Genomic DNA, 15,204 nt, shown 5'->3' with positions numbered 1-15,204 from the left:
AATTAAGTACCGTACGTAGTATGTAACTTAACGTTACGTACGTACGCTCTCTCTCTCTCTCTCTCTCTCTCTCTCTCTCTCTCTCTCTCTCTCTCGCGGACGAATTACGGTCACTTATAGGTCATGCAAACGCCGACGTTTCGATTAGTTTTGGATTAGTCGCAGATTTATATCGCAGTCTGCCGATCAGTTTCCAGCATTCAAATCCTTTGTGCTGAAATTCCGTTATTGTCAATGTGTTGTGTAGGAGTCAAAATGTGCAATATATTGAGCGATGAGGAATGACTCGCTGGATACTCTTCCCCTCTACAGATTTGTTATTTATGAATAGTTTGCATTGTTATTACTGTGATAAGTATTACGTTTAATTAGAACGTGCTGTAATATTTTTTGGTAATAAATAATTGATTTGTTTAAGCACTTCACTTTTTAAAGCCTGGATCGCGATTTGATTTGATCGTGCAGTTCAAGACATTTCTGCATATCGTGAGTTTGGATGCGCAAGAGACATTTCGATGAGGGTGAAAGGAGCAGTAAACGAGCGTTGTGAAGAGGTCGTGATTGGATTATTTATCGGCAATAAAGTGGGTCGGTCGCACCAAACTTTCGGAGTTTCGGGAGTGGTAGGTAATGCGGCACTTCTCGTGCCACACTCGCATAATGTAAGAATGCAGGAGTGCACGCCCCGAACGCCTCCAACATTCCGAAGTTCGTCGTAGGACGTTTTCTCTTGTGTGCACATTCCGCGAGGATGCGTGTGCATTATTTTTACACGGCTCGAGCATTTGCGAACTGTGACGGGACAATAATGGTGAACGTTAGGCGTCCGGCGCCGATCGGATGAGTTAGGAATTGAATACATTTGCTATGAGATCGCCTAAATCTCAAATTATGATTCACGCGTTTAAGTTTATTTTTTGTTTTTACAGAAAATTAATATTAGTAATTGAGTTAAGTTAAAGTAATTAATTATTTTAAGTATTAAAATCATTGTTGTTCAGTGCTTTTAGTTCTCCAAACTTCTTTTGCTTTTAATACTTCGATAATAAATTAGTAGTAGATTTCTGTAAGGATAAGATTCAAAGAAATAAAATAATGAAAAGTTTATTAAAAAGAGAAATATTAAAAGTAATAAATTTTTCACAAATTTTTCTTTCATTTTATTGTGAAGTAGCTATGAATGTAACTAAAAATATTTAGCATGAATTAAATATAGAATAATTAAAAAGAATAGTTTTGGGCATATGTAAATATTTAATTGCAATTAATATGTTTGTTGTATGTATAATATATAAATATTTAAACAATTAGAAGATTATTTATAAATATAAATATCATGTTACTTTTATCTGATGTAAGAGTAAAATTTCATACACGCACAAATAGAACGTTGTTATGCAATTTTTGCTATACACAATAAAGATTTTACACTTGATTAATAATGTAGCTCAGCAGCGTTCATTTTTCTTCAATTGCCTCTCATCTTTGTTTTGAGGAACAATGAGTTATTGTATTTTTTTTCGTGAGATTAAAATATATCTCGTAATGAGATAATTAATTGATAATTTACGTCATAATTAAAAATAGCTATATTTTTTTCATTTGCACAAAATAAATTTTAATCATCAAATTTTATTAAAAAATAATAATAGATATTTTATTGAAAATTATAAAAATAAGATTATAATTGAGTTAAATTAAAGTAATTAATTATTTTAAGTATTAAAATCATTGTTGTTCAGTGCTTTTAGTTCTCCAAACTTCTTTTGCTTTTAATACTTCGATAATAAATTAGTAGATTTCTGTAAGGATAAGATTCAAAGAGATAAAATAATGAAAAGTTTATTAAAAAGAGAAATATTAAAAGTAATAAATTTTTCACAAATTTTTCTTTCACTTTATTGTGAAGTAGCTATGAATGTAACTAAAAATATTTAGCATGAATTAAATATAGAATAATTAAAAAGAATAGTTTTGGGCATATGTAAATATTTAATTGCAATTAATATATAGAAATTATAAATTATAAAAATATTGATTAATTTTTACGAATTATGAACAAATTGTAAAATTTTTATTATCTTGTTTGCAACTTTGTTATCTATTATAATTACAAGTCATTTTCATATTTTTTTCTGTTATGTAATTATGAATTTAATTAACACAAATAGTAATATACATTATAAAAATGTTACATAAAAAAGTGTAGTTTTACAGAAGCTTATCTCGATTTATAATCTCAAGTTTGCATATTGATCTTGAACATTCCGTATTTTCCATATTCTAATGACATAATTATGTAAATGGAAAGTATCTTCAGTAAAAGTTATGTTGTGAAAACAATTGAACTACAAGGAATAGTGTCGCTTTCCAGAGAAACTTTATTGTCACATTGTCATTAATTTACATTTATACAATAGATGATTTAGGTGCTTGACGGACGACAGTGTTTTGCTATGTACACATCACTACTCCATCATCCCTTATGCACGCGTCGATCGAAACTCAATATGGCTACTCAAGGAACACACCAAGTCAAGAGGAAGTCAAAATGACTTTATTTTGACGTCATGAAAGTCAAATAAATTTTTTGTTATAAAATTTGACTCTTATGTTAAGAATTAAAATAAAGTAACTTCGATTTTTTATTGACTTTTATGTGTTCCTTGGGTAAGAGGAAGATTTTGCTCCTTTCGATTAACACCCATCGTAACATAATTGATATTTCCTAGCTTTCTATTGATCGTTTATATTTTTAATACCGCGCGGTAAATAAACGAAGCTATCGTTTGAACTATATCGTAATTCGCTATTATTTGAGAAAGACATAATGTCTCCGTATAACTTGGGTTCAAAATGTATTTATACAATTCTTATTTAATGTTAATTGTATATCGAAACTCTACGTATATGGAAATCGAAAGTACGCTCTGAATTAATATTCACAGACCTAATAACAAGTTATAATAACGTTAGAATGATGTTAAAATAAATCATACGATTGAATGATTTTCAGTAATTATTTTGAAGACATTTTGACGTCGTTTTTATGTCACAAGTGACTTTTTTGTTCTGTTTGAGTGCCTAAGAATTCAGCAAGCTAGATTGTTTTATAAAATTAATAACAATACACTGTGAGAAAGACGATGATTTTCGGGCGCTGATCAGTTGTCGAATTCGATTGATGCGCGTTCTAAGAAATCAACAAGCTTAGGCAACTCTCATCACGAATTAGTAATCGATTTAACTGCGCCTGCGATAGGAGCTGGCTTTGGGTTTTACTTGGACCTCCTCCCGCTGAGTCTCCTCGACCTCCTCCTGAACAGTCTTTCCTCTTCCTCCGAACCTGCCGCGTCCCGATGGTTTTGCCTCGCTACCTGCGCTAGTCTTGCTATTATTGTTACGATTACTTGTGGTGGCTCTAGAAACATATCACGCCATTGAATTATTTATTTTTTTCACATTTATTATTAACAAAAAAGAAGGATATAAAATTTTAGAACAGTCAATAATTTTTCCAATTTTGATAATAAGAAATTCAAAATATACAAAACGAAATTAGTAATTGTAACGAAAACATAACACATTTTGTGTAAAAGGACGCTTAAGATATTCGTCTTTATAAATTAATATTATATATATTATCTTTTTGAAATAGAAATCATTAAATGCTATTTGTAGAGTAAATATCTTTTTTTTTTAATATTGCATTACTTCGACTTAGCTGTGGTATGTTCCACTGCAGAATGCGTGGCAGCAGTTTCACGTGACTGAGTACTGGGTCCTGTCTGAGCTCTTCGCCTCTTCAAGGCAGCCAAAAGATCCTCATTTGATCTGAAATTACAAAGTGCGCATCTGCTATAAAATATATCTGGATTTTATTTTACGGCGGAATATTTCACTGCATAAGTGATCACCTGAAAGGCCTGACACCACCGTTATTCCGAAGTTTCTTCGCAGATTCGGTTGTCGTCGTGGGCGCTTCGTTTTCCTCATTTTCATCAACCGTGTCTTCTTCTTCCACCTCGTCTTCTTCGGGTGCTTGTTCTACTGGTTTCGATGTCGTTGATTGTGCCTGGAAAGGGAAAGGAGAAAAAAAAAGAGATTTATTTCATGTATGATTGAGATATTGAATTTATTTTCATATTTTCGTTTATTCCATATTTTCATGTGCATAGTTGTTAATATAAAAAATGTTGGCCTCACCGGTGTTTTCTTTTTTCCTACATTTGGTATAGTAGCACGTCCTCTCGAAGATAGAAGACCTCCCAGTCGACCACCTGCTGGCTTTGTCGGCGCCGGCGTCACCGGCGCTGCCACCTCTTCTTCATAATCATACTCCTCTTCGGCTGATTTGCAGACAGCTATTATACAGAGGGCTAATATTCTGCAAAGAACACGCACATTATAATTTTTGACTATATTAGCATCTCTTATTACTTTATCTTTGATAAAATATTACATAATTATTTTATGGTTTTTCTAAGTTTGTTTTTCTTTTACAAAATTTCTTGTTTTCATTGAAAGAAAAAAGTCCAAAATTATAAAATTAACAAGAAAAATCGACCGTAAATGTACAAAAATAGGCGGAGAGATGAAAGTCTCGTTCTATAATGATTCATGATCTTCCTGACATATTGTATTTTGTCAATTTTATTAACCGATTTTGTATAAAAAAACAAAATGTAGTTCAAAGTTAAAAATTAGTGCTTTCGCGCGACATTAATGAAATTTAGAAAAAAAATTTGCTGCATATACAACGTCATGAAAATTCTTAAAATCATTGCTTTTTTTATGCTCTTTTTCTCAAATTTACGACTTTTAAATTTATGATAGATAAATTTTATCAATAAATTCGTGTTCATGTCGAAATTGGTTGAAATTAGAGAGAGTATAGTCAGTGTGCAGTTTGCATGAAATTATAAAAATATTATTAATTAGCAAGATTTATAAAAATTAATTTTTTTAGATGTTAATTGTAATTCTTTTAATATTTAGTTATAACTAAAATGGAGATTTATATCTTTTTAAAGGATAAACAGGGAAGGGTACAAACATTTAATGCAATATCATACATAAATGTCGTGTTGTCAGATGACAGGTTATAACATACAATCGCATATAAAGAAAATAGTTTTATATCGCTTTAGAAAATAGTTTTTTCTAGACCGAGAAAAAGGTGCCAAATCACGATCGAATGATCGTGTGAAAACTGTACACTCTATTATATATTATTGCTATTCGCGCTTAAAAAAGTGTGTTATTTAAGTAGCACGTAACGCCATCGCGAAACGAGTTTACGGCGATTATTGCGGCGGTTAAATTGACGGGCTGCACTTAGAAAACAGTGAAACGCAAGTCAGAGTATTGCTTAGAGAATTTAGCTGGAGTGCAAGATTATGCAGTTGTTGTTACTTTAAGGACTTAAAAGGAACCATTTTATATGTCGCAAGATTGACTTCTTATATAATTTATATAATTTATATCATGATTTATACTATTTTTAAGATTTTCGAAACCTCTTTATTAAAAAGTAAAATCACGTAACATCTATTTTATATATTTTTATTTATTTGATCTAAATTTTTAGCAGCTCTACTTAATCTTTTTGATTTTTGTTTCTAATTTTGGAATTTCAAAGGCTTTTCTCGACAAAAGTAGATTTTTTTAAATTTTAGCTCTATTTTATTAAATTTTTTCGAATCTTATTTCTAATTTTAGAGTTTCAAAACTTTTCAAAGATTTGCTTCTTATTAAAGATTCCCTCGAAAAAAAATAAATTTTTAAATTTTGAGTCATCTGCTTCTTAAGATTTTTTTATTATGGGATAAATTGAATTTTTTTCTTTGAAATGAAAATGGAAATTTTCGCAGGACGTATACAGGACGGTTGTCCAATCGTAACTTTCGCCAGGATCGAAAAAGGAATCCGAGGACGAAAGATCCTACTTGCGACGTGCGCTGCAACGATTATTACGTACGCTCGGCGCGCTGCCTGTTTGTTCGCATGTTCGTTTCGCGTTCGCGTTCGCTCGTAGTAGATCCGCATACACTAGGTAAATTTTGACCTGTGACATTCACGTACACAGGACTCACTTTCTCTGCACGGTTCTCGTGCAACTCGCGGCGCTCAGGATTGGCCGCGCCGTTACGACGGGACATTCATACGTGAGGCGGCTCACAAATGTCAAGAAAACCAGCCGAACCCGGGATGAAGAAAGGGAGAGAAATTTCGAGGGATCCGCGGGAAACGATGAGCCCGGCGATCTCGATCTATAGTAAGAATACGCATGTTGAATGATTGCGAAAGTACGAATTCGAAACGTGAATTGAAATGAGAACAATGACGATATCTTCCATTATAGAAATCTAATACTGACCAATTTAATTTGCTAGTGATTTATTACTGAAAGAAAGTAATTAATTATTTATAGTACTGAACAATACTTGCAATACTTAAAATAAATAATTTCTATTGTCAGTATTAAATTGGCTTTCAGTATTAAATTGGCAAATATTAGATTTCTGATACTTGATACTTAGAACAATGAAATAACAACATTGTATAAAAAAAATGTGTTGTTTTTTTAAATCTAAATATTTTTAATACCAATTTCTAAACTTTAGTATCCCGCAATAATCAGGAGCTAAATATTTCTGCTACTTGTATGAATCCATGAGATTGCATTAATGCATTCAGAGGAAAAAATATATTGTATAGCAATTATAATGGTGGCAATTATATGAGTTTTATATATTAATTACATAATGAAGTAAATGGACTATTTTATGATTATTACAACTATAAAATAGTTTATTCAATTATGTATATTAATTCTAATAATTAGATAGATTTATACATATAGTTGCCACCTTTACAATTATCACTTTTATAATTATCACTACTACTTTTTTCTGAATGCGGAAATAGTACACATCAATCTTTTTTAAACTTGAATACGATCAAAATTTTGTTTTTTTAATCATTAAGTATGGGATGACAATTATCAATCAGCGAGCTTGATTCATATTTAAGAATAATTCATTCATTTATCTCGTCATTCATTAATTATAGTCATGTTTACACAGCTAGACTGGCATTAGCCATGTGGAAATAATTAAGTCAAAACGTGGTTGTTTCGCGTGCTATTGATAGAGAAATTATTAATTTATTTTTATTGCGTCTAAAATTATTAAAAGAAATTAGAAAAAAATTTCTACGTTTTATCGTATCTTAAAGAAAACTTTCCGATTAATGGAAATTTATAAAAAGTTTTATATTTTTGCATTAAATATAAAATAAATAATTCTGAACAAGTAGTCAGCAGTATCATTGTATTCGCGTCCTCAATTTCCAGCAGACATTTTAAAATATATTACAACACGTCCAAACTTGGTCATTGCTCGTACAGAATTTGTAAGCAGATTCCTTGGTGTACTTATTTATCAAATAGCGTCGTCTGCGACAGGATAATTTTACCAAAACTTCTCAAGATTACCTTGTACGCTTTCTTCAACGACGAAAAAAGTTTTTTAAATGGTTTTATTACATTTGTGACCTTGTATCCATTCACGAATTTCAATGTAAATTCAATATAAATAGTAATAGTTGAACAATGGAGAATAGTAATAATGTAAGATCGAATAGAACAAGTTTTAAGTGTAAAGCAGATTTACACTATTATTGATAATCTTTTTATTACCATATTTAACTTTCTGAAATACAATTTGTCCAGATAGTTTTATGAAAACTAATATGAATCTCGCAGTTATAACATTAGCTATAATATTAGTATTTCCAATGTCTCGAATTAAGTATCCTTTTTTACTTTTACAACTTCGAGCTTCTTCTTCTCTAGAGGTTGGCCTTTAGCAGTTTCTTGATGCAAGTTTTTTTCACGCTTCTGGCTATAATTACTATCGCCTCATTGCAAAAGTCCTTTATTTGCGAGTAATGCTTCTTATTGTTGAAAGGATACATTCTGAAGAATAAAAATTGTCCCGTAGCCTGTATGCGAAGTTAATTGAAAATAATGTGTACCATTTATCAAATTGTGTCACGATAACGTCTCCATTGAATATTTTTATATTGTTGATACTTTAACCAGCGTTTCATTAATATTCTAAATGAATATTCTTGTTATGTCGAGGATAAAAATCTGACTCCCGAGTTCTTCGAAACGGAACGTTGTTGTTCATTATTCATTATGTGACATCACGCGATATTATGCTTTTACCGTTAGCAAGGATATTTACTGTCTTTGCTTAACGGGATTATATTACAATCCGTATTTTAATTGAAGTGCAAATAATTGAAGATTAATAATATATTTAACTTTATTATTTTTTGATGGATTATTTTTCGTTCTTTTGCTTTTAAAATTTTATAAGTATAGATAAATTGTGATCTTTTTTAAAATCCTTTTTTCGTTCAATTACTTATTTATTTAAATAAAGTAAATAATTAAAAGTATTTATGAAGAATGTAAAAACTGTTGAATATATTTGATTAATATTACATTAAATATTACATTAAATATTACATATTGTGAAGGATATAATTCGCTACTTCTTAATACATAATATAGAATATTATAATTATTTATCATTAATTCTGGATTTTATTTCAATTTGATGTATTAAAATATTTTGAATACAATTTTGAATTACTGAATAATAGACGACATTTAATAATCCAGCATGGAAGTTGTATTAATTTATCGACTTATGATTATTAACAAAAATTACATGCATAATATGTTTAAATCTATTTTTATATCATAATATAAAATATAAATAATGATACGATGACAAGTATTGATTCTCAGAATCTTCATCATTTTTTAATTTCTTAAAATCGTGTCAATTTTTCTTTACTCTCATTTCTTCTAATATTTAATTTAATATTTTATTTTAATGAAGTAATAGAAACGTGACTATCATTGTTTTCAACTAAGAACTATTTTCGGAATATATATTATAAATATTTTTGCAACAAAAAAGGTAGAGTTTTTTTTTAGTCAAAACAAGGAGCATGAATACAAAATGATGATATTTAATACAGAAATCTTAATGGAAAGTTAAAATGAAACCCAAAAGAAGTTATGTTCGTGCAATTGATTTACCCGCCTGTGGAATCTGCGATCTACTTTTTCTTTTTATCAGCGAACCGGTTCACCGGTAAACGAGAATAGCCGCCTCGTAATTAATGAACATAATTCTCGTTGTGTAGGGGATTGCGAAACTGCCCGAATATGGAATATATTTTCGCGTTATAGCGTTATAGCATATCTCCCGACGTACGCAAATCTTGATTTATAATATCTCGCGAGTGAAGTAATTCATCATCCATCCGATTATATCGCATCATGACGTGGGATCACTGAACTTCACTGGAACTTCGCCTTGGAGGAAAGCGATTGCATTCGCATTATATTCCGCCTGCAGGATGTCGTTAGCGTTTGTGCGTGGGTTTGCATTGCTCCTGTCCTGCATATAAGAACTCTTTGTCGCTTTTACCTCTCATCTTTCCCTCGACTTTATCCTTTCTAATATTTTAGTATTTCTTAGCATTGTAGCCTCTCTCTTTACTCATCTTTTCTCCTGAGTTTAGTAAAAAAGATTTATTATATATGTCATTCAAGTTGAAGATGGAATCGTAACTCTCTGTAATATAAATTCCAATGCCATTTTATTAAAGCAGTTGTTAGTTTCAATAAATATATTTCTTCTTGAAAGAAATATTTTAATTCTTTTTTCCTTTCGAGAAATCGGAAGAGTAATTTTAAAATACAATTTATTAAATGATCAACGTTTTATGTAAACTAATTACAAGATATAATACTGAATTTAATTTTCTCTTATTTTTCTTTTCCTCTTTCTTTAAAATTAAACTTTTAGGTTTTCTTTTTCTTTTGTTCTTTTTGCTTTGTTTTAATATATTTTATTCGAGTCTTCTCATTTCTTTGACAATAATATGTATTTATTACTGCATCTTTTTTATTACGTGCTTAAGAATCTTCAGGGAGAGATATTAAAACACGAGTATAATAAATGTTTTTTTCTATTTTTCTTTCACGTCGACTTGTGTAGGAGCGAAGACACATTACCACGCATTGCTCATTAGTATAATGTCAAGGAGAGAAGTAATGACACCCGTTATATTTATACGAAATTTTTTTCTAGTAAATGGTGTTTTAATTTCAATTTCAATAATAATCGTTGTTATGCGCTCTCACTCTCGCTATAGCTTTTCTAATCAATTTCCTGGTCAGAACCAGGAAAGGATTCCGTGCAATCGTTCGTTTGCATAACGTGCCTCTCTGCATCCCGTTATTAATACTCGATTTGCAGCCATACTCACGACTGAGTATGAATCGGATCGAAATGTCGTCGAACGGGAGCGTGTAGTGTGAATGTAATGTCAATAAGTGACAGTATATAAAAGGTTGTGATTGAATAACTCCCTGTACAGTCAGGGCACGTGTTTTATAGTCAGCAACCGGTATGCGTTATCTTCAATCCATATAGAAACAGCATGTTAAACGATCCGGGATATGTTGGCTATTAAGCGTCATAAATCGATCTATGTCTGCAAGATCGAAAGTTATCGACGCCTGGCAGCCGCAGTTTCCTTGGCAGGAGGTTAGTAATTTTGATTACAGGTAACAGGATGACAGATATTAAGACTGAAACGAAGTGTACGGGTAGCATACATGTACCTTTCAATCACGAACATATAACCTTGGAATTATTCAGGTCTCACCAAAAGTGATTTACGAATAATAGTAATTTACGATCGTGCGAAATTAGTGGGCGAACGATTGAATCGTTAAACTTCATTAACTCCTTCTTGCTAATCAAACGTGTAATACGTAACTGCATCTCGCTTCGCGATTACTGCAATTGAACAATTTGCTTTTTTTTTATTTCTTAGTTCTTTAATCCTTCCGGACGCGGAATATATCTAATTTAAGATTACGAAAGGGAACATCTCTTCTTATTTAGCAACATCGCGAAACAAACTCTCGCTGAGAAAAATAGAGAAGTTCGTTACATAAGCACGATCTGCAATCGCACTATCAAACTTAGACATGATTGCGATTTTGTTACCATGAAGTGGTTGAATTCGGGGAAGAAATCGATGAGCTCAAATGTGAGAATGAAATAAATCCATAATCCGTAAAGATCTCTTTTAAATTGCGAAGTAGCAGGAGGGTCTTATGAATTATGGATTTCATTTTTGCATTGAACCACTCGATTATTCTCTGTAGACTCGAGTTCGTGAGTCGTCGAAAGGCGTACTCACGTGAACAGCGTAAGTTTCATGATGTCGGCGGCCTAGGGCGGATTCTGTTGGTCCTCTGCGGATGCCCTTCTGAGGCGAACGTGTGGAAACCACCGGTTTTTGTCGGCCGACTGTTACCACTGGCGCGCGGCCCGCGAGGGAATGAATATCAGGCGACAACCAAATGGAAGGAAACCGAAAGAGCACACCACTGTAATCGCGGAGGCTGTGTACTTTGGAGTGCCGAGTCGAGTTTCCCCTTCTCTCTATATATATGGCACTCTCACTCTGCCAGCAACCACCCGTGCTAAAGCCGTCCATGATAGCGATACATACGATACTCTACGATATCCGATACGTGCACCCCCTTACGTCGCATAATGCATGTGCAATGTCGCGAATACCCGGGCTTTTACGTTATCTTTTACACAAAGCTCGAGTGGAGTCTATTCACTCGCTTTATCTGATAAAAAGAGTCTGGTATTGTATTAATCGGAATTTTGGTTGAAAATGAACCAGACACAAAATTTTCTGGCTAAGTCTTCTGTATAATTCTATAATTCTTATAGCTGCCTGAGAATTCTAATCAATATGAATATTAGAATCTTTTGGTTCGTTCATTTTCAATCATCAGAAATTTTTCTCACAATCTATATTTGTTATCCTATAAGTTTACTACGATCAAATCCATTAATATGTTTAGAACGATATTAGCATATATTATGTTTTGTCAAGATTATTTCAGTCACGATTCATTTTAACATCATTTTGACTTATCGTGGCTTGTTCTGCTCGACGAACGCAAGATATCTTTAATATAAGTAAAATGCCTATATGAGTCACAGCGAATGTTATATATAGCGCGTAAATTAAATATTCATAACGCAAAAATACAACGATAGATAGCCAATTGAGATGTACTTACTACTCAAATGAAATTAATATAAACACGCATATTACTATTTTAATGTTATAATTATATTTACTATTTTAATACTATATAATTTAATATTACTATTTTATTGTATTTCAATATCTTTGTTTCGGTGCTGTCTTTGTAATTGTAATTTACTAATCGTTTTTTTTTTGGACACAGCTATCGGATATTTTAATTACTAGAATATATTACATTTTTAAGCAGTATTAAAGAATTTGAAGAGGAATCAACAGTCTTAGGCAATAACGCACCTTTTCACATTTCGATTACAGAACATTAGCCATATATGTCGGCGATAGTGATTGCCCGATAAATTAACGATAATATTTTCGAAGGTATTATTTAATTATTTTATTTTTGCAAAAGTACGTAGTTTGTCATAAATCTCGAATAAATATTCAGTATTTCTGGATAGGAAATATTACCGACTGTTTCTCTTGAAATACGTTAAATAGTAATATTTCGAGTGATTCCGAGATCAACACGCGCGATTTTTAATTCTGTTTATTTAACTAAAATATATTACACTCTTTTTTGCTAAAATATATCTAATATAATATATTATAAACGCATGTTGTTTAAATTTGTATATAATAATTTATATTACATAGAAATTTATTATAAAATAAGTTACTGTTATTAACATTACGTGGATAATTTATAAATATTTTATAAATATTAAATTTTTAAATAAAAAACTGTTTTATTCGAGAATATTATATTGCCTTTTGCATAATGTTATTAAGTAATTAGTACCTATGTGATTTTAATAATTACAATAATTAAATAATTTTATTATTTATTAAATAATAAAATAATTTTAAAGCGCAAAAAATATGAAGAATGTTATATATGCTGGTTATAAATCTAAATTTTTGATATAATTAGTACAATTAAAAATAATAATCTAATATTCTAAAATAAAAAGAATATTCTAAATAGATAGGTATCTAAGATAGGAGGATGATTCTGTAAAATACAAAATGTAAATTAATCTTCCATAAAAATCTGAGAATAATCGAATATTAATTATTTTTTTATTGCTTCTCTTTCACTCTTACTCTTATTTTCCATTGAATCTCGAGGAAACGAAGGTGTATAGCTTCTCCTATGAGGTTCCTTTCCCTTTCATTCACGATTAGAAGATGGTCGACGCTATTTATCCACATTTCCCCATGTGTTACTTCTTTTTAATGTTTTCCATCTCTTTTACTCTGTCATCTTTGTTATCTCGATTGCCAATGCCCCCCCTCCCCATACACATACACACGCACGAACACACGCACGCACGCACGCACGAACGCACACACGCACACGCACACGCACATTTCGCGAAATCTATGTCATGCTGGATTCCGTGGCTCATCTTCGTTCAGCACGATGTAAATTCAAATTCCAACGATCTTGCTGCCAATGAAACGACAAAGATATTGTCCGGCTAGCGGCCGGAATGGACTGGTCACAATCAAAGAGATTACACATTATTGCATCCGGTCGATCGCTCATCTCTCGCTTTGACTCACGGCTACATCAGGTCACCGTGGCAGCTCTTTGGGATGCGAAAAGGTGTCACCGCGAGAGACAACGTATCTTAGATCAGACTACGAGCAGTGAAAGTAAAGACACGAACTCCTACAGCACGAGGTGCTGTAGGCAAGAATGTCAGTGTGGCACCCTGCTGTTGCAGGTTCTTACGGTGATGCTCTGTCGCCTGTTTCGTTTTGTCTCCATGTAGTACGAAAGAAAGAAAGCACGAGACAGACCAAGTGTCTGTCTCGATGGCCGTGAAAATCTGATGTCCTCCATTTTACTCCTTGAGAACTGGTCGTTTTTCCCGAATTATAATCGAGGTGAACAACGGAACCAAATTCAAAAAGTTGATGAATGAAAAAAGACATGAATGTTACAATGGAATCCGAATAGAATTTTTGTGGCTATCATATAAGTAAACGAAGTCTGCATCATCCATCATTCATATAAAATTGGAATTTCGACAAATCCTCTCGTAATTTACGACTTTCCAAATTTTATTTTTCAATATAAAAAACTAACGAATGAAAATAAGAAATATTAGCACATAAAAACTTAGCAGATAAAAATTTAAGAACTTTAAAATTATGGCTTTTTTATTGAAAAATCTTGATCTATTCAATGGAAAACTGTTGTTCAATGGAATACATGTTGAATATAACAGATAATTGACGAAAATATATGTGCTTGTTTGCAAAGATTCTCTTAAGATTGAAAGAAATGGATAAGAAGAAATTCCGCGCGTGACATATATACAATTTATCTTTCTTGAATGTATTTCTTTGACGCCCCAAGCGATTGTGTTCGCGAATGTCGCTGCAAAGGCCATAAATTGCAATGATCTACGGAAAGCTTTTTTTATCGTCTTAAGACAAGAAGAATTCTTTTTGAAGAAGGCTTATCCTTGAAATCCTACATGCAATCAATAAATTAAGAAAAAGGCAATATAAAATAAAATAAAATAAATTAAGAGAAAAGCAATCGTTAGAAGAACTGAGAATAACTTTTTAAAAATATTTTTTGTCAATTTCTAATCCTTTTTAAATTTATTTGAAGTATCGATGTTTTATAAATCCCTAATTTATGTTTAAGATAATCTTAATCGAGTTTTTGAAATCTTACATTATAATGTTTTAAAATTTTTCATTTTCGTTTCTTATTCAGAAAATATTTTTCAACTTTTATTCAAGGAATTTAATTTCAAATTTGTCAAAACAAAGACAGCAAATTCTAAATTTTTTTTAATTTTGAAATCGATTGGAATAATTAGGAGTGTTTTTCTTTGGTTATTTTGAATATTTATGTAACATTAAAAGGTTAAAATATTTCAATTCGCCTGTTATCTAAGGCATTTCCAAATTTATGTGGATTGTGACCTACTTTATAAAATGGCAAATACCTGCGACTTATCTAGGTTTAGTATATATATAAAAAACGAGAAAAGGGGAATT

General features: G+C 31.4%; 1 protein-coding gene across 1 annotated transcript; it reads right to left on the bottom strand.

The window, feature by feature from the left end:
- Window positions 1-3,243: 3,243 nt before the first annotated feature.
- LOC105623416 lies at window positions 3,244-11,327 on the bottom strand. Its single transcript, XM_012204809.1, has 5 exons — window positions 11,308-11,327; window positions 4,207-4,387; window positions 3,918-4,075; window positions 3,715-3,834; window positions 3,244-3,421 (listed from the first exon to the last, which is right to left on the bottom strand). The coding sequence occupies exons 1-5, from the start codon at window positions 11,325-11,327 to the stop codon at window positions 3,244-3,246; spliced, it is 657 nt and encodes a 218-aa protein (XP_012060199.1).
- Between the last annotated feature and the right edge of the window lie 3,877 nt (window positions 11,328-15,204).

The sequence above is a fragment of the Atta cephalotes genome (genome assembly GCF_000143395.1).
Source record: "Atta cephalotes unplaced genomic scaffold scaffold00057, whole genome shotgun sequence".
In the NCBI taxonomy this organism is placed as follows: Eukaryota; Metazoa; Arthropoda; class Insecta; order Hymenoptera; family Formicidae; genus Atta; species Atta cephalotes.
The sequence above is the reverse complement of the archived record's forward strand: the minus strand, read 5'-3'. Positions and strand labels throughout refer to the sequence as shown.

Coding starts and splice junctions, on each gene's coding strand:
- LOC105623416 (XM_012204809.1), bottom strand. CDS start 11,327: ATGAAACTTACGCTGTTCAC. Junction 4,388..11,307: donor ATGAAACTTACGCTGTTCAC/GTGAGTACGCCT, acceptor TGTTCTTTGCAG/AATATTAGCCCTCTGTATAA. Junction 3,835..3,917: donor GGTGGTGTCAGGCCTTTCAG/GTGATCACTTAT, acceptor TTGTAATTTCAG/ATCAAATGAGGATCTTTTGG.